General features: G+C 36.5%; 3 protein-coding genes across 3 annotated transcripts in view; all 3 read left to right on the top strand.

Annotated features, from left to right (window-relative positions):
* The window catches only part of LOC21409262 (DNA-directed RNA polymerase II subunit 1), an 8,449-nt gene extending 836 nt beyond the window's left edge, over positions 1-7,613 (top strand). Inside the window, exons 3-16 of the mRNA XM_024177080.1 lie at positions 52-255; positions 372-671; positions 765-923; positions 1,103-1,264; positions 1,360-1,580; positions 1,668-1,809; positions 1,905-2,240; positions 2,318-2,604; positions 2,911-3,169; positions 3,285-6,388; positions 6,585-6,656; positions 6,776-6,829; positions 6,928-7,078; positions 7,182-7,613. Of these exons, the coding sequence (XP_024032848.1) occupies positions 52-255; positions 372-671; positions 765-923; positions 1,103-1,264; positions 1,360-1,580; positions 1,668-1,809; positions 1,905-2,240; positions 2,318-2,604; positions 2,911-3,169; positions 3,285-6,388; positions 6,585-6,656; positions 6,776-6,829; positions 6,928-7,039 (5,412 nt within the window). The 3' untranslated portion in view covers positions 7,040-7,078; positions 7,182-7,613. The remainder of the gene's footprint in view (positions 1-51; positions 256-371; positions 672-764; positions 924-1,102; positions 1,265-1,359; positions 1,581-1,667; positions 1,810-1,904; positions 2,241-2,317; positions 2,605-2,910; positions 3,170-3,284; positions 6,389-6,584; positions 6,657-6,775; positions 6,830-6,927; positions 7,079-7,181) is intronic.
* An 807-nt stretch (positions 7,614-8,420) lies between these two features.
* On the top strand, positions 8,421-9,003 carry LOC21409261 (uncharacterized protein At1g76070). Its single transcript, XM_010114982.2, has one exon. The coding sequence runs from the start codon at positions 8,440-8,442 to the stop codon at positions 8,908-8,910; it is 471 nt and encodes a 156-aa protein (XP_010113284.1). The 5' UTR covers positions 8,421-8,439; the 3' UTR covers positions 8,911-9,003.
* Positions 9,004-14,216: 5,213 nt separating this feature from the next.
* Positions 14,217-20,821, top strand: LOC21409260 (phospholipase D delta). Its single transcript, XM_024177117.1, has 11 exons — positions 14,217-15,126; positions 15,571-15,819; positions 16,363-16,479; positions 16,732-16,926; positions 17,605-17,940; positions 18,060-18,128; positions 18,244-18,391; positions 18,564-18,712; positions 19,032-19,184; positions 19,409-19,609; positions 20,310-20,821. The coding sequence occupies exons 1-11, from the start codon at positions 14,416-14,418 to the stop codon at positions 20,604-20,606; spliced, it is 2,625 nt and encodes an 874-aa protein (XP_024032885.1). The 5' UTR covers positions 14,217-14,415; the 3' UTR covers positions 20,607-20,821.
* The last annotated feature ends 1,929 nt before the right edge of the window (positions 20,822-22,750 follow it).

Raw genomic sequence — 22,750 nt, 5'->3', positions numbered from 1 at the left:
TGGTTTATACAGATGGGGCAGGGAGAGAAGATAAGGGGGGAAAAGCCGAAGCCGGCGGGTCTGAGCGACCCTCGGCTTGGTACCATTGACAGGAAGATGAAGTGCGAAACTTGCACTGCTAACATGGCCGAGTGTCCCGGGCATTTTGGGCATCTTGAGCTTGCCAAGCCCATGTTCCACATTGGGTTTATGAAGACTGTTCTCACCATTATGCGTTGCGTTTGCTTCAATTGCTCCAAAATAATGGTCGACGAGGTAAAGGGACTCCGATCACTATTTGCGTTTCGGTGTATTATTTGTTGTCACATGGATAGAGAACTGTGTTATAGACAGAGACTATGTATGCTGATTCTTATCCTTGGCATTTGTAGGATGACCACAAGTTTAAGCAAGCTCTGAAAATAAAGAACCCAAAAAATAAGCTTAAAAAGATTTTGGATGCGTGCAAGAACAAATCGAAGTGTGAAGGTGGTGATGATATTAACGTCCAAGGGCAAGAATCTGAAGAACCCGTGAAAAAGAGTCGGGGTGGCTGTGGTGCCCAGCAGCCAAAGCTGTCTATAGATGGAATGAAAATGGTTGCCGAGTACAAATCGCAGAGGAAGAAAATTGATGAGCAGGAACAGCTTCCTGAACCTGTGGAGAGAAAGCAGACTCTTACTGCAGAAAGAGTAATTTTTTGCTGATACACTTGAATATGCATTAGTTGCCTTGTCTAGACTGACGTGTTAGATGAATGCTCATATTATCTTTAAGCGTTGCAGGTTCTGAGTGTTTTGAAGAGAATAAGTGACGAGGATTGTCAGCTTTTGGGCTTGAATCCAAAGTATGCTCGTCCAGATTGGATGATTCTGCAAGTTCTTCCAATCCCTCCACCTCCAGTTAGACCTTCTGTGATGATGGACACATCCTCCAGGAGTGAGGCAAGCGTTTCTTTCTTTTGTTCTTGTTTTCTTGGGTTCTTAAGATGACCAATCTTTTCGTTTGTTCTTTTAGCAATTTGGTATTGTTTTTCTTTTTGTTTATGTTCTAATTAAGAAAGGGTTCTAAATTGTATTTTTTTTTCAGTTTTGTTTTGACCTTTTGCCTTTGCTGATTCCAGGATGATTTGACTCATCAATTGGCCATGATTATAAGGCACAATGAAAATCTAAGAAGACAGGAGAGGAATGGTTCACCTGCCCATATCATTTCAGAGTTCGCACAGCTGTTACAGTTCCATATAGCCACGTACTTTGACAATGAGTTGCCTGGATTGCCAAGGGTATGGTTACTTGTAATCATGGATACAGGAACTCATGTCCAAGTACATGTACATGTACGTTGGTAACCTATGAACTTATTTATGTGCATATGCAGGCTACACAGAGATCAGGGAGGCCAATAAAATCAATATGCAGTAGGCTTAAAGCGAAGGAAGGTCGGATTAGAGGGAACTTGATGGGAAAACGTGTGGATTTTTCTGCACGTACAGTTATCACCCCTGATCCAACCATTAACATTGATGAATTAGGAGTGCCCTGGAGTATTGCTTTAAATCTTACATATCCAGAGACTGTGACGCCATATAACATTGAAAGGTGGATCTTCTTTGCATGTTCCACTCTTACTCGATACCATTTCTTCCATCTTTGCTCCTAACCGGGTGTGTCTGATTGAGAAATCAGGTTGAAGGAGCTTGTTGAGTATGGGCCCCATCCCCCACCTGGTAAAACTGGTGCAAAGTACATCATAAGAGATGATGGACAAAGGCTCGATCTTCGTTACTTGAAGAAAAGTAGTGATCATCATTTGGAGCTCGGATATAAGGCAAGACTTCCTATATTATTATTATTACTATTATTTTTGGGACCTTGGAGTGGATCTGTGGTTCCACTTCTCAACTTCTGGTTTTTTTGTTTCAGGTGGAGCGCCATTTGAATGATGGTGATTTTGTCTTGTTCAATCGTCAACCCAGTCTCCATAAAATGTCTATTATGGGGCATAGGATCAAGATCATGCCATATTCAACTTTCCGGCTTAATTTATCCGTCACTTCGCCATACAATGCTGACTTTGATGGTGATGAAATGAATATGCACGTTCCTCAATCATTTGAGACTAGGGCAGAAGTACTGGAGCTTATGATGGTGCCCAAATGCATTGTATCCCCTCAGTCAAATCGACCTGTGATGGGAATTGTCCAGGATACACTCTTGGGTTGTCGTAAAATCACGAAGAGAGATACCTTCATAGAGAAGGTTAGAGAATATCATGATTTCTTTGGGTATATTTCATATTAATCTGCTTGCTTCTGATCCCTGCTAATCTGTTGCAGGATGTTTTCATGAACATCTTGATGTGGTGGGAGGATTTTGATGGAAAAGTTCCTGCTCCTGCAATTTTGAAGCCACGGCCTCTTTGGACTGGAAAACAAGTTTTTAATCTTATTATTCCGAAACAGATAAATCTGAACAGAACTTCTGCCTGGCACGCTGAGTCGGAAAGTGGATATATAACTCCAGGGGATACATTAGTTAGAATAGAAAAGGGAGAGCTGCTTTCTGGAACTCTTTGCAAGAAGACCCTTGGGACATCTTCAGGAAGTCTTATACATGTGATATGGTATGCAGTCTTCTTCCCGTGCACACACTTCAGTGCCAAAATAAAAGTGGAATATCTACATTTTGGTTGAAAAGTCTAGTTTAGATCTTAGGAATTTCTGATTTAGGGGAACTTGTAGCAATCCAAACTATTAGAATCTGCTCTTCTACTTGGACTTTTGTGAGTGCAATTTCGATCTAGTTATGACCATATTCTGTGTCCTGGATATAAACTCGATCTGTAGCAACCATTTCTTAGCATTATTTAGCCATTCTACTTGGGACTTTTTGATTCGTACAAGTTTTTCAAAAATATTGTTGAACACAGGGAAGAGGTTGGTCCAGATGCAGCCCGCAAGTTTCTGGGTCATACACAGTGGCTTGTCAACTATTGGCTTTTGCAGAATGGTTTTAGTATTGGTATCGGAGATACAATTGCCGATGCATCGACCATGGAAAAAATTAACGAGACCATTTCAAGGGCAAAAAATGACGTGAAAGAACTTATCAGGAAAGCCCAAGCAAAAGAGCTAGAAGCTGAACCTGGGCGCACAATGATGGAGTCATTTGAAAACAAAGTGAACCAGGTGCCTTGAGTTTACTTGATTTGGCCTTATTTTATCTTTCTTTCTTTCTCTTTTTTTTTTTATTTTTAATTTTTGTATGCCTTCTGTTGATTACTAATATGTGTGGTACCTATAGGTCTTGAATAAGGCTCGTGATGATGCTGGAAGTAGTGCCCAAAAGAGTTTGTCTGAGAGCAACAATCTTAAAGCTATGGTTACTGCAGGATCTAAAGGAAGTTTCATTAACATCTCACAGATGACTGCTTGTGTGGGGCAGCAAAATGTTGAGGGCAAGCGAATTCCCTATGGGTTTATAGATCGAACATTGCCCCACTTCACCAAAGACGATTATGGGCCAGAAAGTCGTGGCTTTGTTGAGAACTCGTATCTGCGAGGACTGACCCCACAAGAGTTCTTTTTTCATGCTATGGGTGGTAGAGAAGGTCTTATAGATACTGCCGTGAAAACTTCTGAGACTGGGTACATCCAGCGGAGACTGGTGAAAGCTATGGAGGATATTATGGTCAAATACGATGGGACAGTCAGGAATTCATTGGGGGATGTTATTCAATTTCTCTATGGGGAAGATGGAATGGATTCTGTTTGGATAGAATCTCAGAAACTGGATTCTCTGAAAATGAAAAAAACAGAATTTGAGAGGGTTTTTAGGTATGAGTTCGATAATGAAACTTGGAACCCAACCTACATGTTACCTGAACACGTAGAGGATCTCAAAACCATTAGAGAGTTTCGCAATGTGTTTGATGCTGAAGTTCAGAAACTTGAATCTGATAGATTACAACTGGGAACAGAGATTGCTACCACCGGTGATAATTCTTGGCCATTGCCTGTTAACCTGAAGAGGCTTATTCAGAATGCACAGAAGACCTTCAAGATAGATTTCCGAAGGACTTCTGATATGCACCCAATGGAAATTGTAGAAGCTATTGATAAGCTCCAGGAGAGGCTGAAGGTTGTTCCTGGTGAGGATCCGTTGAGTGTCGAAGCTCAAAAGAATGCTACATTGTTTTTTAACATTTTGCTCCGAAGTACTTTTGCTAGCAAAAGGGTGCTGGAGGAATACAGGCTTACTCGAGAAGGATTTGAATGGGTTATTGGAGAAATAGAATCTCGTTTCCTACAGTCACTTGTAGCCCCTGGTGAAATGATAGGTTGTGTTGCTGCACAGTCAATTGGTGAGCCTGCTACTCAGATGACTCTCAATACCTTCCACTATGCTGGTGTGAGTGCCAAGAATGTTACTTTAGGTGTTCCCAGGTTGAGAGAAATTATAAATGTAGCCAAGAGAATCAAAACTCCATCTCTCTCTGTCTTTTTGAAGCCTGAAGCAAGTAAAACCAAAGAGAGGGCCAAAACTGTTCAGTGTGCTTTGGAGTATACCACTCTCCGGAGTGTAACGCAAGCTACAGAAGTTTGGTATGATCCAGACCCCATGAGCACAATCATCGACGAGGATGTTGACTTTGTCAGGTCTTACTATGAAATGCCGGATGAAGAAATTAACCCAGATAAAATCTCCCCTTGGCTGCTTCGCATAGAATTGAATCGTGAAATGATGGTGGATAAGAAGCTGAGCATGGCTGATATTGCAGAGAAGATCAACGTCGAATTTGATGATGATTTGACTTGTATATTCAACGATGATAATGCTGAAAAACTGATCCTTCGAATCCGTATCATGAATGATGAAGCACCAAAAGGAGACTTAACTGATGAAGCTGCTGAGGACGATGTTTTCTTAAAGAAAATTGAGAGTAATATGCTGACAGAAATGTCTCTTCGTGGTATCCCAGATATCAACAAGGTGTTTATCAAACATGGTAAAGTAAACAAGTTTGACGAGAATGATGGATTTAAACCAGAGAATGAGTGGATGCTTGATACAGAAGGTGTCAATCTGTTGGCTGTTATCTGCCATGAAGATGTTGATGCAAAGAGAACGACAAGCAATCACTTGATTGAAGTTATTGAAGTTCTTGGTATTGAGGCAGTTCGTCGGTCACTCTTGGATGAATTGCGTGTTGTCATATCTTTTGATGGGTCTTATGTGAATTACCGGCATTTGGCTATCCTTTGTGATACGATGACCTATCGTGGACACTTGATGGCCATTACTCGTCATGGTATCAACAGGAATGACACTGGGCCAATGATGCGATGCTCTTTTGAAGAAACTGTGGACATTCTTCTTGACGCTGCAGTGTATGCTGAAACCGACTATTTGAGGGGTGTTACAGAGAATATAATGTTGGGTCAGCTTGCGCCAATTGGTACAGGAGGTTGTGCCTTGTATCTCAATGATGAGATGTTGAAAAATGCTATTGAACTCCAGCTACCTAGTTATATGGATGGTCTTGATTTCGGCATGACACCTTCCCGCTCTCCAGTCTCGGGAACTCCTTATCATGAAGGCATGATGTCTCCAGGTTATCTGTTGAGCCCAAATCTCCGTTTGTCTCCCATATCCGATGCTCAATTCTCTCCATATGTTGGAGGAATGGCCTTCTCTCCTACTTCATCCCCTGGTTACAGTCCATCATCTCCGGGCTACAGTCCTTCTTCCCCTGGATACAGTCCAACCTCGCCTGGTTATAGTCCTACTTCGCCTGGATATAGTCCAACAAGTCCTGGTTACAGTCCCACCTCTCCGACGTATAGTCCCAGTTCTCCGGGCTATTCTCCTACAAGTCCTGCCTATTCTCCTACAAGTCCATCTTATTCACCCACATCACCCAGCTATAGTCCTACTTCTCCGAGTTACAGTCCAACCTCTCCAAGCTACAGCCCGACTTCACCAAGTTACAGTCCAACTTCTCCAAGCTATAGTCCGACTTCACCAAGTTATAGTCCGACTTCGCCAGCTTACAGCCCCACATCCCCTGCGTATAGCCCCACTTCCCCAGCATACAGCCCGACCTCACCATCTTACAGCCCCACATCACCGTCCTATAGCCCAACATCACCTTCCTACAGCCCGACATCGCCCTCCTACAGCCCAACATCTCCATCCTACAGTCCTACTTCACCAGCCTATAGCCCCACTTCTCCTGGCTATAGTCCAACCTCACCAAGTTACAGCCCAACCTCACCCAGCTATAGCCCAACATCTCCAAGTTACAATCCTCAGTCGGCAAAATACAGCCCCTCACTGGCGTACTCTCCAAGCAGCCCGAGGTTGTCACCATCTAGCCCATATAGTCCTACATCTCCGAATTACAGGTAAGTTTTTTTGTAGCATCAGAGATTTCTTTGCTCTTGAAAATCAGTCTGTACTCGCATGGTGACGCCTTTTTGTCAACTTCGCTCGCTTGTTTAAAACAAAGTCGTGGGCTACTTAATACTTGTACATCTCCAATTATGTGTTCCGGGGGCATCTACTTATATGGTTGACTTTTTATTTTTGATGCACATGCAGCCCAACATCACCATCATATTCACCCACATCTCCATCGTATTCTCCTTCAAGCCCCACATACAGTCCCAGCAGGTAAGCTCTTTTGTTTAAGCTTTCCTATTTTCCTATAAAAATTTTAGATTTAGAATGTTGGACTAATCTCTCCGCTTTTTTTTTTCACTCTAATTCGAATTCTATTTCTATTTGTACAGTCCATTTAACTCTGGTGTTAGCCCAGACTATAGCTCGAGTTCTCCACAATACAGGTAAAGCTGAACAAGGCATTGTTTGCTTTAAACAGCTCTTTGAAGCTGCAGGTGACTGGTGTTTATCCTCGTTCTAAAAAGTTTTCCTGTCCATGCAGCCCAAGTGCAGGGTACTCACCCAGCCAACCTGGCTACTCGCCATCATCGACGAGCCAATACACTCCACAAACAAGCGATAAAGATGACAAGGATGATCGGAGCACTCGTTAGTCCATCATGATCGCTAAGTGATCTGAGATTATGCAAAAGGTCAGTTATCATCATTCTTAATTGTTGCACTAAATTAACCCTAACAGAAGTGTTTGGATGCGCAACGGATGCAAATTGATCTGTTCATGCATTCCACTCGCAGCTTCATGCGTGAAGTGGGCTTTGGATCTGCGAAACTGCGTCCAAATGCACGTAGAGACCTCATCTTTCCGCGAGCTCTTTCACTTTGTATTATACTTGAATATGTATCATCAACCCGTTGCCATCGGAACAATTTCTGCTAGACTGAGTTTAAAAGACATACTAATTGAATTCCTGCTTATAAACGCATCTTTTGTTTTGGGTCGCTACTGAAGTCAAATGCTTCAAGTATTCAAGGTCGGTATATAGCTTGTATCCAGAGAGACCAGTTTATTACAAATAATAGTCTTAAAGATTACTTGCTTGCAAGTAAATTACGAGCATGTTCAATATGTATTTCAGCATTTTGAATAGATCTGTAACCGCCGTCTTGTCATTCAAAAACTTCATTGATAAATACTTTTCAAATATTTTAATTTACAAAATGACTTCGGAAGGACCACCAATTTTTATACTGAGCTGATTAAAAATTGTAATTTATTTTGTTAATTTCATTTCCTTGGGTAATCAACTTAATAAATTCTTCAAAAACCGCCTGAGGAAAGAAAAAGAAATATCTCACTTAGTGGTTTCACAATCCCCAGTTGAAGAGGTCGTTTTGAATATCGTGATCACTACTGAGATTATCCTGTTTAATTCGTTGATTTAAGTTTTTAATTCGAGTTGAGATGTGACTTTACGTGAGTTTTTTTACTGCAGTAAGAAAGTTAAATGTGATTATTTCTGAGAGTTTTTTAGTATAATAAAATTTGAATTTTAAACTTGAATTTTAAACTTGAATCGGTGAAATAAATGGAATGTATACTTTTTCCTTTATTTTAAGCTTAACAAAAACAATATGGTATTTGTTACTTGTTACTGTTAGCTTGTTTTGTGAACAACTGAAAATAGCTACAAGAACTAAAAGTTAAAACATATATGTATACATATATATATAAATCGCTCTGTCAAGCTAATAAGAGGACTGCCGAGCAGAATTCCGCCGGCCCTAAAGTCTCCCTTTCAATTATCAAAAATAATAATAATAATAATAAAAGAAATAAAAGAAAAGAAAAAAGGGTCCTCCTTTTTAAATTCAGGCCGGCTGTCTACGCGGGCATCAGCTCCTCCAATGAAAAAGTCAACTTCCTTTGTCCTCATCCCAAACTTACCACCATTATACACACACACACGCACACACATATATATATATATATATATATATATATATAATCTTGGACTAACAACAATAGAAGAAGATTTCTGTATGCGAATTCTGAATGGAGAGAAAAACATCAAACTTGAGAAACAAGATTGCCAAGCTTCTTTCTCTTCCCCATGCAACTCCTTCCATCACCGCCATCTTAGTAAGCCCTCCTCTAAGCCCCCGCAAGCCCAGCTCAACCAAGCCAGTCTACACTTCCATTATTCCTTCTGAGGCCAGAAGAAAGCCCAAGTATGGAAGTAGCTTCGACACTCGCGAGCCCACTTCTCCCAAGGTCTCATGCTTGGGCCAAATCACCAACAAGAAGAAGCCCAAGCCCAAGCCCAAGAAGGTTGGCTGCTCCGTGCAAGAGGTCAAGGTTGTCAAGAAGAGACACAAAAAGGGTGTCAAAGAGAATATGATTATTGATGATGGTCCTAACTCTAAGGACAAGGCAGATGGTTCTAACGTTGGGATATTAGTGGTGCCTTCTTTGGGTGAGATGAAGAGGTTTACAAGTGCTCGTGGTGTTTTGTCAGAATTTTAATGGAATGCCCAAGTTAGGGTTGTTTCTTCAAGATCCAAACAAGGTGATTATATTTCTACCAAATATAGCAACTGATCATGAAGGTTTGGCACTTCTGCCCAAGTAAGATGCCAAACTTTTCGAAAAGAGTGAATTTCGCTCTTCCTTTGGATTCAGCTAATTAAAGTAACTTTCATACTGAGTGAGGGGACGTTTCGAAGGAAAATTCGTGGCATGATTCGAATCATGGTTCGTGATTCGTTATAGTATTTTTTTCTCACAAAAAATACACGTAAAACGAGAATAGTTCTGAATCATGAATCAAACGTCCCAATATATTATATTACTGCTATTAATTTTTAGGAAACTTTTATAATAGGAACCGTTCTTTTTTCTTATTGGAAGAAAGTGTTAGTTTTTGTTATTATATTAACTTTTTAATGCTTTGATTTGTGATTAGAAATAAACTTGTGTTTCAGTAAATGTTAGACACTCACAAATCAGACCATTTATAAATTAATCTAATAATTAAAACAACAATTTCTAAACAGGGAAAAGGGACAGCTTTCACCATAAAATTTCTTCAAATTTTTCATTCCAGGATCACTTAATTAAGATCTACAAAGAATGAAACTTTATTGCTTTCTTAAAAAAAAAAAATCTATATATTGGTATTTGGGTATATACTATGGAAGTTGTTTATTTGGGTGTGACTAATCAAAGTATCTTTCTTATTGAGTAGTAGAATGTCCGTCAGATTATTGTTGTTGTTGTTATGGGCATAGAACTAGACTTTATTGCTTTTTATCTTCATAATAAGCATATACTATGAAAGTTAATTATTTTTCTTTTTGGATGATTTTGAAGTGGGAAGTTGAGTGCGACTAAAGTTTTTGTTGGATCCATTTCTTCTATAAATCTGGCCACTTGAAGATTGCTTTCATATCACTCCCCAGTAAAAGATGACTCCAATGAGATTGTGAAAGTGACCCAAATTATAAATCAATGTCTTTTTTTTTTTTTTTTTTTAATTTTTTTTTTTTTTTTTTTTTTTTTTTTAACTGGTTTTGTCTCTTGTTTTCTAGCTGATTAAGACGGTTTTGAAAAGGTAGCAAATGAGACATAGGAATCTTAACCTTTATATTACAGTGAGGAAGCAACCTAGAAAAATAACAAGCAAAAGCAAGGCATAGTTGTTTTCCAAGGAACACATAAATGGGCATTTCCAACTTTTGTATCTTAGCAAGAATATATAAAAGGCATTATTAGCACAATACCAACAGCCACTGGCTGATCTGTTCAATCGACTTTATATGATTTACCACGTTCGGAAAAAACAGACAACTTGTATATTCCTTTTTCTTTTCTGGAAGAAAACGGTTTAGAGTTTAGACACAACATGAAAACAAACCCTTTACATCAAGCAAGTTGAGACACCCCCAATACAGAAAACTAGTGCTTTATAACTCTGAAGCTTTATTCTTTTCAGGGATTCGAATCACAACTCAATTTTTTACTATAGTATTTTCTCTCATAAAAATTTAAATTTTTAGACACAATATGAAAACAAACCCTTTACATCAAGCAAGTTGAGACCCCGCAATACAGAAACCAATGTTTTATAACACTGAAGTTTTATTCTTTTCGCGGATTCGAACACAATTTAGGGCTTGTTTTTTTAGAGTTTAACTTGAGTATAATTCTTGAGTTGAATTTGAGTTAAAACTTGAGTTAAACTTGTAATTTGAGTTTGCGTTTGGTTGTATACATCTGAGTTATGGTTTGAGATAAGAATCTTTTTGAGTTTGTGTTTGAGTGAGTCAAAATTTGAATTTGTATTTAGATAGTATTTTAATAAAAACTCAATGCTGATGAAAAATTTTAATAAAGTATATGGGTCGGGTTTTATTCGTCTTTTCATTGTCAACGCATAGAAAAAAAAATCATCTCAATCAGAATTAAAACGAAAAAGTTATAGCATTTTTAAAAATAGAAAAAATACTGTTCATTAATTTGAGTTCGAGTTTCTAAACTCGAGTTGAAGGGAAAACTTGAACTCGAGTTTTAGTCATAGACTCGAGTTTGAACTCGAGTTTAAACTCGAGTTTAAACTTAAAAGAATATGAACTCGAATAAAATTATAACTCGAGTTACCTTTTTTTGAGTTTTTCACTCAAAAGAACAAACCCTTAATTTTTTGCTACAGTATTTTCTCTCATAAAAATTTAAATTTAACTTTTTTACGATAATATTTTCTCTCATATAACTTCATTTTTCACCTGGAACCAGCAAAAGAAAAAAATAAAAGGGTCCTAAGAATTCTGGGTAAGGTACAAAAATGAGTTTTCTTATTTCTCTGCCCCTAGTACCATTTTGTCACATCATTTAAACTTACGAATTTAGCTACATAATAAAATAAGGGCAAATTATACGGTGGAACCTCTAAAATGCTTTCATTGTTAAAAGTATTATTTTTTATTGTTAAATTATATTTTTAACTGTTAAATCTATATAGGTCTATATTAAAAATTTATAGCGCGTCGTACAAAACTGCTCACTCTGCAGATCTAACAATTGAAAATTTTAATGTAACGGTAAAAAATAACGGGTGCGTTTAAAACTCGTTCCAAAATGATTTTATTTTTTTTATGAAAATGAAAACATTTTCAATCTCAGACAGAAATCATTTTTGAAAATTTATTTAGTAGTTTTATCAAGAGATTATTTTCAGTGCAAAAAAACTCATTAATGTCTCTCTTTCTCTCTCTCTCTGCTCGAGAGTGGAGAAAACGAAAACAAAAAATAAAAAAATGACTAAAAGTCGTTTTTCATTTCTCTCTCATTTTACACTAAGCCAAAAAATCATTCTCATTTTTGTTTTTTTATCTTTATTGCGCTAAACGCCGTTTTAAAAACATTTTTATTTTTTCTTTCTCAAAAAACATAAAAAATAAAAATGGGATCAATTTTAAACACGGCCAACACTTCTACCGGTAAAAACAATTGCTATGTTTGGTAGGAAGGAAAGAAAATAGGATAGAAAGGAAATATGGAAGTGATGAAAAATAGCAATGGTGGAAAGGAAATTGATTTTCTTTTATGTTGTTTGGTATGAGAAAATGGAAAGAAAATGAGCTTACATTCACTTGTTTGGTATTGGAAGTTAAATTGAGAGAAAAGAAAAAATCTTACTCGTAAATTACTTTTATACCCTTAAATTTTTTGCTTGGATGTTGATGGAGAAAATGGTAGTTTAGTAACTTTACTCACTTTAATGAGTTGTCTCCATTTTTCATCTCATTTTCTGCCCACTTGTGGAAAGAAAAAAAATAGTGGGGTCCACATATATTATTTTTCACTCAATTTTCTCTTCCTTTCTCTTTTCTCTTATACCAAACAATCTACATTTTCATTTTCCTTCCCTAAATCCCTCCACCTTTTTCCTACCTTCTACTTTTCTTTCCTACCAAACATTTAAGGAGTTCCACTGTAAAGGAAGCCTAAAATAAGACCCAGCACAACTAATAGGACAGCCTATCTAAACTTGCAAAAAATTATTTGTCACCGACAATGTAGACATGTAAACTATGATGACAACTTTAGACATGAAAACTATGGGTAAAAAGAGCTAAAGGGTGAAAATGATGTAGTCCACATTAATTTGTTTTGAAATAGTTTACCATACTTTTTGAGATTACAATAGTCAAGACGCATTATTATAATAAAGTGTGAGACAACTTATATTTTGTCTCCAGTGAATCACACTTCATTATTTTCCATGGTTGAGTGAGATCTCTTTTATAGTTTATGCTTTGCCACGATTCTTATACGTCTTCATAGAACGGCTAAGAATCATGTTAGTCTTATTTTATTTAGAGAGAGAGAGAATCTTTCTGACAAATTGACTAGTCTTTAATCGTGTAATTGCAGGCTTTTTTGTGGGTATTATTCTAAATTTTTTCTCAAGGATTATTTCATTGATTCAATTTAGGAAGGTTCGACATTGTCATCTTTGATTAAAAGGCTCTTTAAAGATGAGAACTTTTCAGACAAATTATTATTCAAACAATCATTAAAAACTAATTTTTTGAATATGTTCATTTACACAATTTAAATTATAAATTAAATTGTGAATGAGAAAAATATTATAAAAAAATTAAATTTAAATTTTTATAAAAAAAAATATTATAGTAATATAATTTGAGTTAGTTACCTTTAAACGAAGTTTCTTACCAAACAAACATCATCCTATTACACTATGTTTAGTAGGCGAGAGAGATAAACGGAGGGAGAGTGTTAATCCAATATTTTGTTTGAGGGCAAGGATGAAAGAAATTGGAAAAGAGAGGCAGAGTAACGTGGTCTCTCTCATGAGTAACCCACTAAATCTAATATTTTGAATCCTCTAATTAAACATCTCCTAAAGTGACGTTTAGTAAGAAGATTCGTACCCTGATTTAAATTATGGTTCATGATTCACTACAATATTTTATCTCACAAAAAATACTCATAAATTAAAAATAATTCTAATATCATGGTTCTAATCCATGAACCAAAACAAAAGAATATGAGCAATCTATCATCTATAATCATTAAAAAACCGTTTTATCTTTTCAATAAATTATTATTAACAAATAATTTAAATAGAAAATATAATAATTTGGTGGCAATAGTATTTTTTTTTTTTGGGTTCATTGTTGGAAGTAGATTTTTACTTGTTGTCCGATGTCTCTTTTCTTTTTAATGAGTAAGGGGAGGTTTTAAAAGTAATAAAGAGAAACTCTTTTTGTAAAATTTTAAATTATCATGAACACATGTTCATCTTTAATAAATTTTAGAAATCGTTCCTTAATTTTATAGACTAAACGTCTAAAATTGTCCAAAAAATTAAAGTTTAGAGATTAAGACTCATTTAGTTCGTTGATTCGAATTTTTAATTTGAATTGAGATGTAACTTTATGTGAAAATTTTTTACTGTAGTAAAAAAATTAGATATGATTATTTTTGAGAGTTTTTTACTGTAATAAAACTTGAATTTTAAACTTAAATAGGTGAAATAGATACGGTACTTCTTGTGTAATTTTTTTTTTTACTTTTATTAAATAAAAATGATTTCTTTTCGCTGATTCCCCAAAGTTCAAACTTCCCCCATTAGTCAAAACAGAAAAAAGAATATTTTATGGAAAAAAAAAAGAGAAAATCCACGTTTCCCATTAGTCAAAAATAAATTCGTAAGTATTGTCTTCTTCTCCATCTAATCATAGTTCTTACCTCAAAGTTCAAAACTTCCATTTTTATATTTTCTCCCAAAACAAAAAAATCCATTTTTATATCCCTTTCATTTTATTAATTATTATATAAATGTAAGAGCCTCCCTGTAACTGAAAAAGCTCAGAAATCTCTCCAACAGTCCAACTATACGTAAAGCCATTGGACAAACCATAATTCCTTCTGTTTTTCTGTCTCCGGTTCTATAAATTTACAGTTCATACAGTGACCGCCTCGGATTTCTCTCTCTGAGCTTCCATGGCGGACTCGGCTTCGGAGTCGCAGCCGGTCTACCTCCATGGCGACCTCGACCTCAGGATCATCGAAGCTCGCCGCTTGCCGAACATGGACGTCGTCACCAACCACCTCCGCCGTTGCTTCACCGCCTGCGGCACCATCAAGTGTCCCCCCCTCACCTCCGCCGCGGCTGGCGATCCCAGCGACTCCGAAGGCGGCCGCTCCGACCGGAAGATCCACCACCACGCGAGGATCATCACCAGCGACCCTTACGTCACCGTCAACGTCCCTCAGGCCACCGTCGCGCGTACGCGCGTGATCAAGAACTCCCAAAACCCTCACTGGAACGAGCGGTTCCACATCCCCCTGGCTCACCCCGTCGTCAACCTCGAGTTCTACGTCAAGGACAACGACGTCTTCGGCGCCGATATGATCGGAAGCGCCAGAATCCCCGCCGGAGAGATCGCCACCGGCGAGACTATCAGCGGCTGGTACCCGATCCTGAATTCCTCCGGGAAGCCGCCGAAGCCGGAAACGGCGCTCCGGCTGGAGATGCAGTTCACGCCTTGCGAGAAGAATCCTCTCTACCGGCACGGAATCGCCGGCGATCCGGAGGAGAAAGGTGTGAGGCACTCGTATTTTCCGTTGAGAAAAGGAGGCTCCGTGAGGCTGTACCAAGACGCCCATGTGCTCGACCATATGCTTCCGAAGATTGAGCTCGACGGAGGGAAGGTATTGATTATGAAAGTCTCAAACTTTCTTCTTTTTCATTACTCGAGAATTGAATTTCCTTCTTATGTCACTGGAATTGGTTTTCAACTCGTTGTTTTTATTCTTCAAATTTTAGAAATAATCGAAAAATATTAAAGAAATGTCGATTAATTTAGGTACTTTTCATCATTTTCTTTCACATAAACGTGTTTAATTTAATATTTGAAAAAAATTATAAATTATCGGCAGACATATTTAAACTTTTTCATCCTCAGGCAAACAAAGAGTTCAGTATAGGTGTTAAAGATTGAAGATTTTCTTATGTTTGAAATTGGTGCTTCTTGATTCTTTTGAGATTTAAATTGCTAAAATAATTGGAAACAAATCAACAATATATCTTTGAAACAAGATGTTGATATTGATTGTTCATTATTTGTTCTCTGTTGTTTCTCCCTATGTCGGAAGGTTTTCACACAAGAGAAGTGCTGGGAGGATATCTGCCACGCGATCACGGAGGCGCACCACATGATTTACATGACTGGATGGTCGATCTACCACAAGGTCAAGCTGGTCAGAGAGCCGACAAGGCCATTGCCGAGAGGTGGGGATTTGACGCTCGGCGAGTTGCTCAAGTACAAGTCGCAGGAAGGCGTGAGGGTGTTGCTGTTGGTTTGGGATGACAAGACTTCACACGACAAGTACTTCATCAATACGGTCAGAATTTATTACTGCCTGCCATTTTGTTGCAATTTCTGATATGTTGTGATGTTTCTGATTGTTGCGTTGTTGAATTGAATGCTCTGGTAAGTGGTAAGCTGTTTGAGTGGAGGATTAGTATCATTCGATGTCCTTAAAGTTACACTCAGAGCAGGTCTTCACCATTAAAAAATGTCAAAGTAGCCCATGAACTTTAATCCTTGTGTCAATATAGCCTCGTTAGTAAACCGTTAAAATGACAGTTAAACAGTGAGGTGGCACGATCTCTCTCTCTCTCTCTCTGTTTGTTTTTTTGTTTTGTTTTTGTTTTTGTTTTTTTTTCCCCAAAGAAACCTAAGTTTGCTTTGTCCTTTCCACAAGTGGATCATATTTGGTGCCAAATGCCAATTACCCAAAAATTTTCTAATTGTTGCGTTCTGCTAGGTTTGATTGTTTTTGATATGGAACTAGTGGTGTTTCTTTGCTTGCAAAGAAACGGAAATTGATTTGTGAATCGTGACTGTGGCTGTGACTGTGACTGTTGTGGGGTTTGGGTTGCAGGTAGGAGTGATGCAGACACATGATGAAGAAACCCGCAAGTTTTTCAAGCATTCGTCAGTTATTTGTGTGCTGGCACCTCGTTATGCCAGCAGCAAGATGAGCTATATCAAACAACAGGCAGGTTTTTTTATCTTAAGCATTTACCATAATAGTAAATTGACGGTGTAAGTTTTGATCTTTTTTCATTCACAGACATATACACATGTATATGCACTATGTATACGCATCTTGTATTGGTATTAGGAAAAACTTTTGCCAGATGCTCTTTTCTGTTTCACCCTAGAAGTTTTTCTTTATTTCATTGAATTATTTTCTTTCAAAGAAGCTGATAAACTTGCAAAATCTACTTGCCTTATGGGTCTTCTTCAGATTGTTGGAACTCTCTTCACACATCATCAGAAATGCGTTCTCGTGGACACGCAAGCGTATGGAAACAACCGCAAGATAACTGCATTTTTGGGAGGGCTTGATCTTTGTGATGGCCGTTATGACACCCCAGAGCATAGACTATTCCGTGATCTTGACACTGTATATAAGGAAGATTTCCATAATCCTACATTTCCTGTAAGTAGTTGGCCTATTGGAATATTGTGTTTGTAATTTCATTTTCTGCAACGTACCATTTCCTGCCAGAAATCTATTATTGGCTTGCATTGATGAGTACGGGCGTCAATCTGGTCATACATCAACACGAGTGAACAAATATTATTCACACAAGCATACTAAATCTACCTAATGATGCCACATTTTATGTTGCAAGGCATGAAACAGTGTATGTAAATTAAGTTCCTCGTAGAACTCTTTTTCGTGGTGTTATAATTATAGTCATCAATGTTTTGTAGAGTTTAAACAAAATGCTCATCGTTGTATCCTGAAGTATATAATTATGTATGCTTACACCTGAAGAGGAGAGTGAAAAGAGATTTATATTTTGTAGTAAGAATTTATTATAGTTTTCAACATCCTGTTTAAAAAAAAATATTAAAAACAGAAATTTTTGCTTTTTTAATTTAAAAAATGAGATAAAATTAGAAAAAAAAAAAAACTAAAAACAATAACAAGATTACCAAACATGTAATCTAAAAAAAGACAATTCCCCTTTTTTTTTTTTTTTTCCTAAAACAAAAAACTATAGGAAAAAAGATACCAACCAAATTGGTCCATATGCTTCATGATTTGTTCTTTCTTGGATTTTCCTATTCTAATACGTTTTCCCTCCCATATCCCTTCTACTGTTACTAGGCTGGACACAAGGCTCCAAGGCAACCATGGCATGACTTGCACTGCAGAATTGAAGGGCCCACAGCATACGATGTTCTTATAAACTTTGAGCAGCGTTGGAGGAGAGCTACAAAATGGACAGAGAGACTGCATTTTAAAACAGTTTCTCGCTGGCATGATGATGCTTTAATAAAAATAGGTCGCATCTCGTGGATACTCAGTCCTAATATGCCCGCCTCAAAGGATTCAGACGATGGTGTATTGTCACGTTCAAAGGATAGGGATTCTGTTACAATTGTTCCAGATGATGACCCCAAGTTATGGGTTTATACAGATGAGGAAAGTTGGCATGTTCAGGTGGGCTAGTGCATGTTTCTCTTTTAGCACTTTTTAATATGATTTGTTTCTCTTTTAAGAATTCTGTCTTGATTTGATTATTTTACCAAAACCATGTTGGATCTTTCTTTCTTATGCAGATTATGCGGTCCATTGATTCGGGATCAGTAAAGGGATTTCCGAGAGATGTTGTTGCTGCTGCTGCCCAGGTACATATTTTGGGAATGTTCCCTTGCTTTATTTTCCTTTCATGTTGGTCTTATGTTTTTGTTTCAACCAGACGAACAATATGCTGAAGCTGATTACGCTCTTGCTTGATGACAGCACCTCATATGCGCGAAGAATTTGGTGATAGATAAAAGTATTCAAACAGGATACATTCAAGCAATCAGATCTGCTCAGCATTTCATATATATTGAAAATCAATACTTTCTTGGGTCATCCTATGCATGGCCTGATTACAAAAATGCAGGTGAAACTGACAAACTCATATGACACCAAGTGTTATAAAATTTTGCTAGTAGGCTTGTAAGTTAACAGATAATTATATGATGACAAGTAGTCCCGTAGACTTCCGCCGCATCTTTTCCTCTTTCCTTTGATCCCAACAACTCTTAACTTATTTGTTTTCACGGCATGAGCAGGAGCTGATAATCTTATTCCAATGGAATTGGCCTTAAAGATCGCTAGCAAAATTAGAGCTAACGAGAGATTTGCAGTGTATATTGTCATACCATTGTGGCCTGAAGGTGATCCAAAGTCCGGGCCGGTGCAAGAAATTCTCTATTGGCAGGTTTATATTCATCTAATTTCTGAATTCCTTTAAGCCAGCAACCGTTTGAAACAATGGAGGAATTAATAAGATTTGTTGGGTTGTTGTCCATAATAATTAATTTGGTACAAGATGTTTACTTTTGTCTTTTCATTTTTGGGTGGATCCACCCTTTTCTTTGCTGCTAATCTTATTTAAATTAGTGGTTCAAAAATGAAGTGTGTAGCATATTATTCGACACCTTAGTCATTTTGTTATTCCATTGAAACAATGCATTTTAATAACATTAACAGCTAAACATATTAGTCTTATTTCTTACTGTTCTTGTTTCTCTCTGCAGAGCCAGACAATGCAAACGATGTATGATATTGTTGCAGGGGAACTAAAATCGATGCAGCTTGCAGACTCGACACCTCAAGATTACCTTAACTTCTATTGCCTTGGTAATAGAGAACAGAATTTTGACAAAAATTCAAATGCTGATGCTGCCATGGTAATAACTAGCACTTTAACAATGTTATATCTAATTCTAAAGTCCAATTAAGGCTTGTTCTACTCATATTTTATACATCAAATGCATTGAGATTCATAGTTCCTTTAACGTAATATTATCTTTTGTTCGTTTGACTTCCAATACTGAAAGATACGTTTTAAAATTTTTTTCTCTTTTTAAGCTGCACAAAACTCAAAAAATGTTGTGTTTAATATTTTCTTCAGGTCACCGATGCGTACAAATTTCAGCGATTCATGATTTATGTTCATGCTAAGGGTATGGTAGTAGACGATGAGTATGTAATCATGGGATCTGCCAATATCAATCAAAGATCCATGGCTGGTACAAAAGACACTGAGATAGCTATGGGTTCATACCAACCCCATCACACTTGGGCAAGAAGGAATAGACATCCACGAGGGCAGGTTTGTTAGTTTCTTCATTTTACTTGGTTCATAGGTTTGAGTAGAAACCAGTTATGGGTGTGTTTGAGATTGCTTTTACAATTCCTTAAAACACTTTGCACAAAAACCTATGCAATTATTGTGTTTGGTTAAAAGGTTGAAAAGCACTTTGCCCAAAGACCAAAGGTTGAAAAACACTTTGCCCGAAGACCAATGCACTTTTTAAGTTATTTGAAGAAGTTAGAATATGGAGCCTTTAGATTCTGCTTCCGCTTTTGCTCCTAATTTTTACTTTAATTAAAAATTGTGATTCTCGTAAAAGCACACTAATCCCGAACTCACATTATAACTTAATTTATTTTCTCGCTTTGTTGTCCCAAAGTGGATGTTAAAAGTGAGCCGACGTTTGGAATGAGAATTCGTGCCATGATTCGAATCATAGTTCGTGGTTCGCTACAGTATTTTCTCTCACAAAAAATACACGTAAAATGAAAATGGTTCTGAATCATGGTTCTGAATCCATGAACCAAACGTCCCCTAACCACTTTTGGGTAGTTTTTTGAGCTGACTGATAATTCTGTTTTAAATTTTAAATTAAGAGTTCATTTTTCCATTTTCTTCTAGCATGCAATGCAAGCAAGTGGAGGAAATAAAAAGGAGGTGCATTTCTTCAACTTGTGTCATTTATAACATTCTCTAACTAGACTCCCAATATGTTCAGGTATATGGTTATAGGATGTCGCTTTGGGCGGAGCATCTTGGGGATCTAGATTCGCGCTACGAAGAGCCAGAGACGTTAGAATGTGTGAGGAAGGTGAACGAGATCGCTGAACATAACTGGAAGAGATTCACATCGGACAGCTTCACATCACTACAGGGACACCTCCTGAAGTATCCTTTGCAGGTAGACGCTGCTGGTAAGGTTGGTCCCTTGCCTGGATATGAGAATTTCCCAGACGTTGGCGGTAAAATAATTGGAGCTCATTCCGCCACCCTTCCCGACACCCTCACCACATAATCCATCTCTATCTAATGCTCAACCGTGATTTTCTTTTTAAAAAAAAACAATAGTAATGAAATGGTGTTGACCTTGAGATTGTAAAATCAAAATAGTTGGGACTCTGTCTCTTGATTGTTTTATTTGTTTATTTATTTATTTTTCCTTGGTACTCTGCTTGCTGCTTGTAAATTTCTGCAAACCATAGTGAAAAGATTGGCATTTGGTGAATGTAATTTATCATATGCACATTTCATCTGTTTCTATTGATCTGTCAAGTCAGAGCTAACATTACTTAGGGCGCGTTTATTAAACAGTAAAGAAATGTAATTAGAAAGGTAATGAGAAGTAAAATAATAGGATTAAGAGTTATTCATTCTCTTTCATGTGTTTATTTAACTATTAGATGGTATAATAGGGAATAATTTCATTCTCTTTCTTATTGTTTACTAAAATTAAGAATAACAATGTTATAAATATAATCACTAAAATGTCTTTTTATACAATTTGATAATCATTTACTATAAAGTAATTCATTAACGGTAGATAAGTAAATTTAGTATTCATTTCTTTTAATAAAAAATCAATACTAAAGAGAGTGTAAGGATTGCCAATCCATTTCCTCATTCATTATATTATGTGAGACATATTAAATTTTCATTATTAATTTTGTAAGTAAACACATTATTAGATAAAAAATAGAACCACTTTTCACTTTCTCTTTAAACGTGCCTTTAGTGTGGATTTTTTTAGTGTATTTTGATACCATTTTGCTTGCACATTTATCTACTTGTTGAATCATTTGTGGATCGCAAACTTAGCAAAAAGTGTGGACTGAAAAGGCTTCTATCAACTGGATGATGATTTACCTGTACTCTACAATCAACAAGTGTGGGGACATTAAGGGAAATTGGAAAGGAGACAAATACTTTTTAAAATGTATTAGTCTGAATTTTTATCAATTACTATTAATTAATATCTTTTTTGTTAAATAACTATATAAATTAAAAAGGTATTAATCAAGAGTAAGGCGTAAAAATTTAGACTCATGCACTCTAAAAATAAGTTAATTAATTTTGTAAAATATAAAAACGGATGTACAACAATTGAGAAAGATGGAGAAAGAAAAGAGGAATTAGAAAGGAGTTCGGGCTCTTAAGGGTAAGGAATCAGTTGTTTCGTGATAAATTAGATATGTTAGTTCGGTCCAAAAGAAGACATAAGAGTATAAGAAGAAAATATGAATATTATTAATCAAATATACCGCGTTTTAATCCTAATAATAATTCAATATAGGCTGAAAATAATAAACATGAAGAGACCACAAATAATAAAGCTATTCAAATTATACTTCAAAAGCAAATCTAAATCCTAATAATAATCAAACTCCAATAAATTATAATGGATAAACATTAAATAAACTAACCCTAAAAGTAATTCAAATTCTAAACGAACTCTCAACTCTAAAGGAACTCTACTATGATCTTCAACAAAATCTCATAATATAACAAAAAGATACAAAGTAATTACCAATGAAAACGTTATTCTTGTAGATAACTAAATATCTAATAATACTTAAATTGCTAATTTATTTTTACACGTTTAGTTTTGCCTCAACAAAGCGATATCACAAAAATTGGTTGAATACAAAAGCTAACATAAAGAAATAATCAAATAAACATATATCGGTAGAGAAAAAAAGAGAGAGAGATTGGACAAACCACTAAATAAGAAGAATCCAATTAAGAACAGAATGCCTTGTTGGCCATTGAACCACTACTACTACTAATATCACAGTCCTCCCGTTTAAAAAAGCTATAATAAATAAACATATATTGGCAATGGAAAAAAAAAAAGAGAAAGAAAAAAAACAAATAAACAAAACTATATATACAAAGAAAAGAACATATGTTTGTTATGAGTCATGGCCACAGTGTCAATAATGTATTCCTTCCTCTTGTACTTGCTAGTCTTTTTCTTCAACTTTATATTTCTGCCTCTTCACTTCAATCTTCATCACCATTTTTTTATTTTATTTTTTGCATCATCATTGATGTAGCTAATAAGTTGAAGTGAAGATTCAGAAATTAACATTGAAAAAGAAGACTTTTTTCCGAAGTGCACCATCCTTGTCCTCAACTTGAAATATACATATATATATATAT

Source organism: Morus notabilis, unplaced genomic scaffold (genome assembly GCF_000414095.1).
Source record: "Morus notabilis unplaced genomic scaffold, ASM41409v2 Scaffold384, whole genome shotgun sequence".
NCBI lineage: Eukaryota > Viridiplantae > Streptophyta > Magnoliopsida > Rosales > Moraceae > Morus > Morus notabilis.
Note: the sequence above shows the minus strand (reverse complement) of the source record. Positions and strands in the feature narration are given on the sequence as shown.

Bases quoted from the DNA above. Each gene is read 5' to 3' on its own strand.
- LOC21409261 (XM_010114982.2), top strand. From the start codon at position 8,440: ATGGAGAGAAAAACATCAAACTTGAGAAACAAGATTGCCAAGCTTCTT.
- LOC21409260 (XM_024177117.1), top strand. From the start codon at position 14,416: ATGGCGGACTCGGCTTCGGAGTCGCAGCCGGTCTACCTCCATGGCGAC. The intron at 15,127-15,570 runs GTATTGATTATG...CTATGTCGGAAG, and splicing joins TTGAGCTCGACGGAGGGAAG to GTTTTCACACAAGAGAAGTG. The intron at 19,610-20,309 runs GTTTGTTAGTTT...CAATATGTTCAG, and splicing joins ATAGACATCCACGAGGGCAG to GTATATGGTTATAGGATGTC.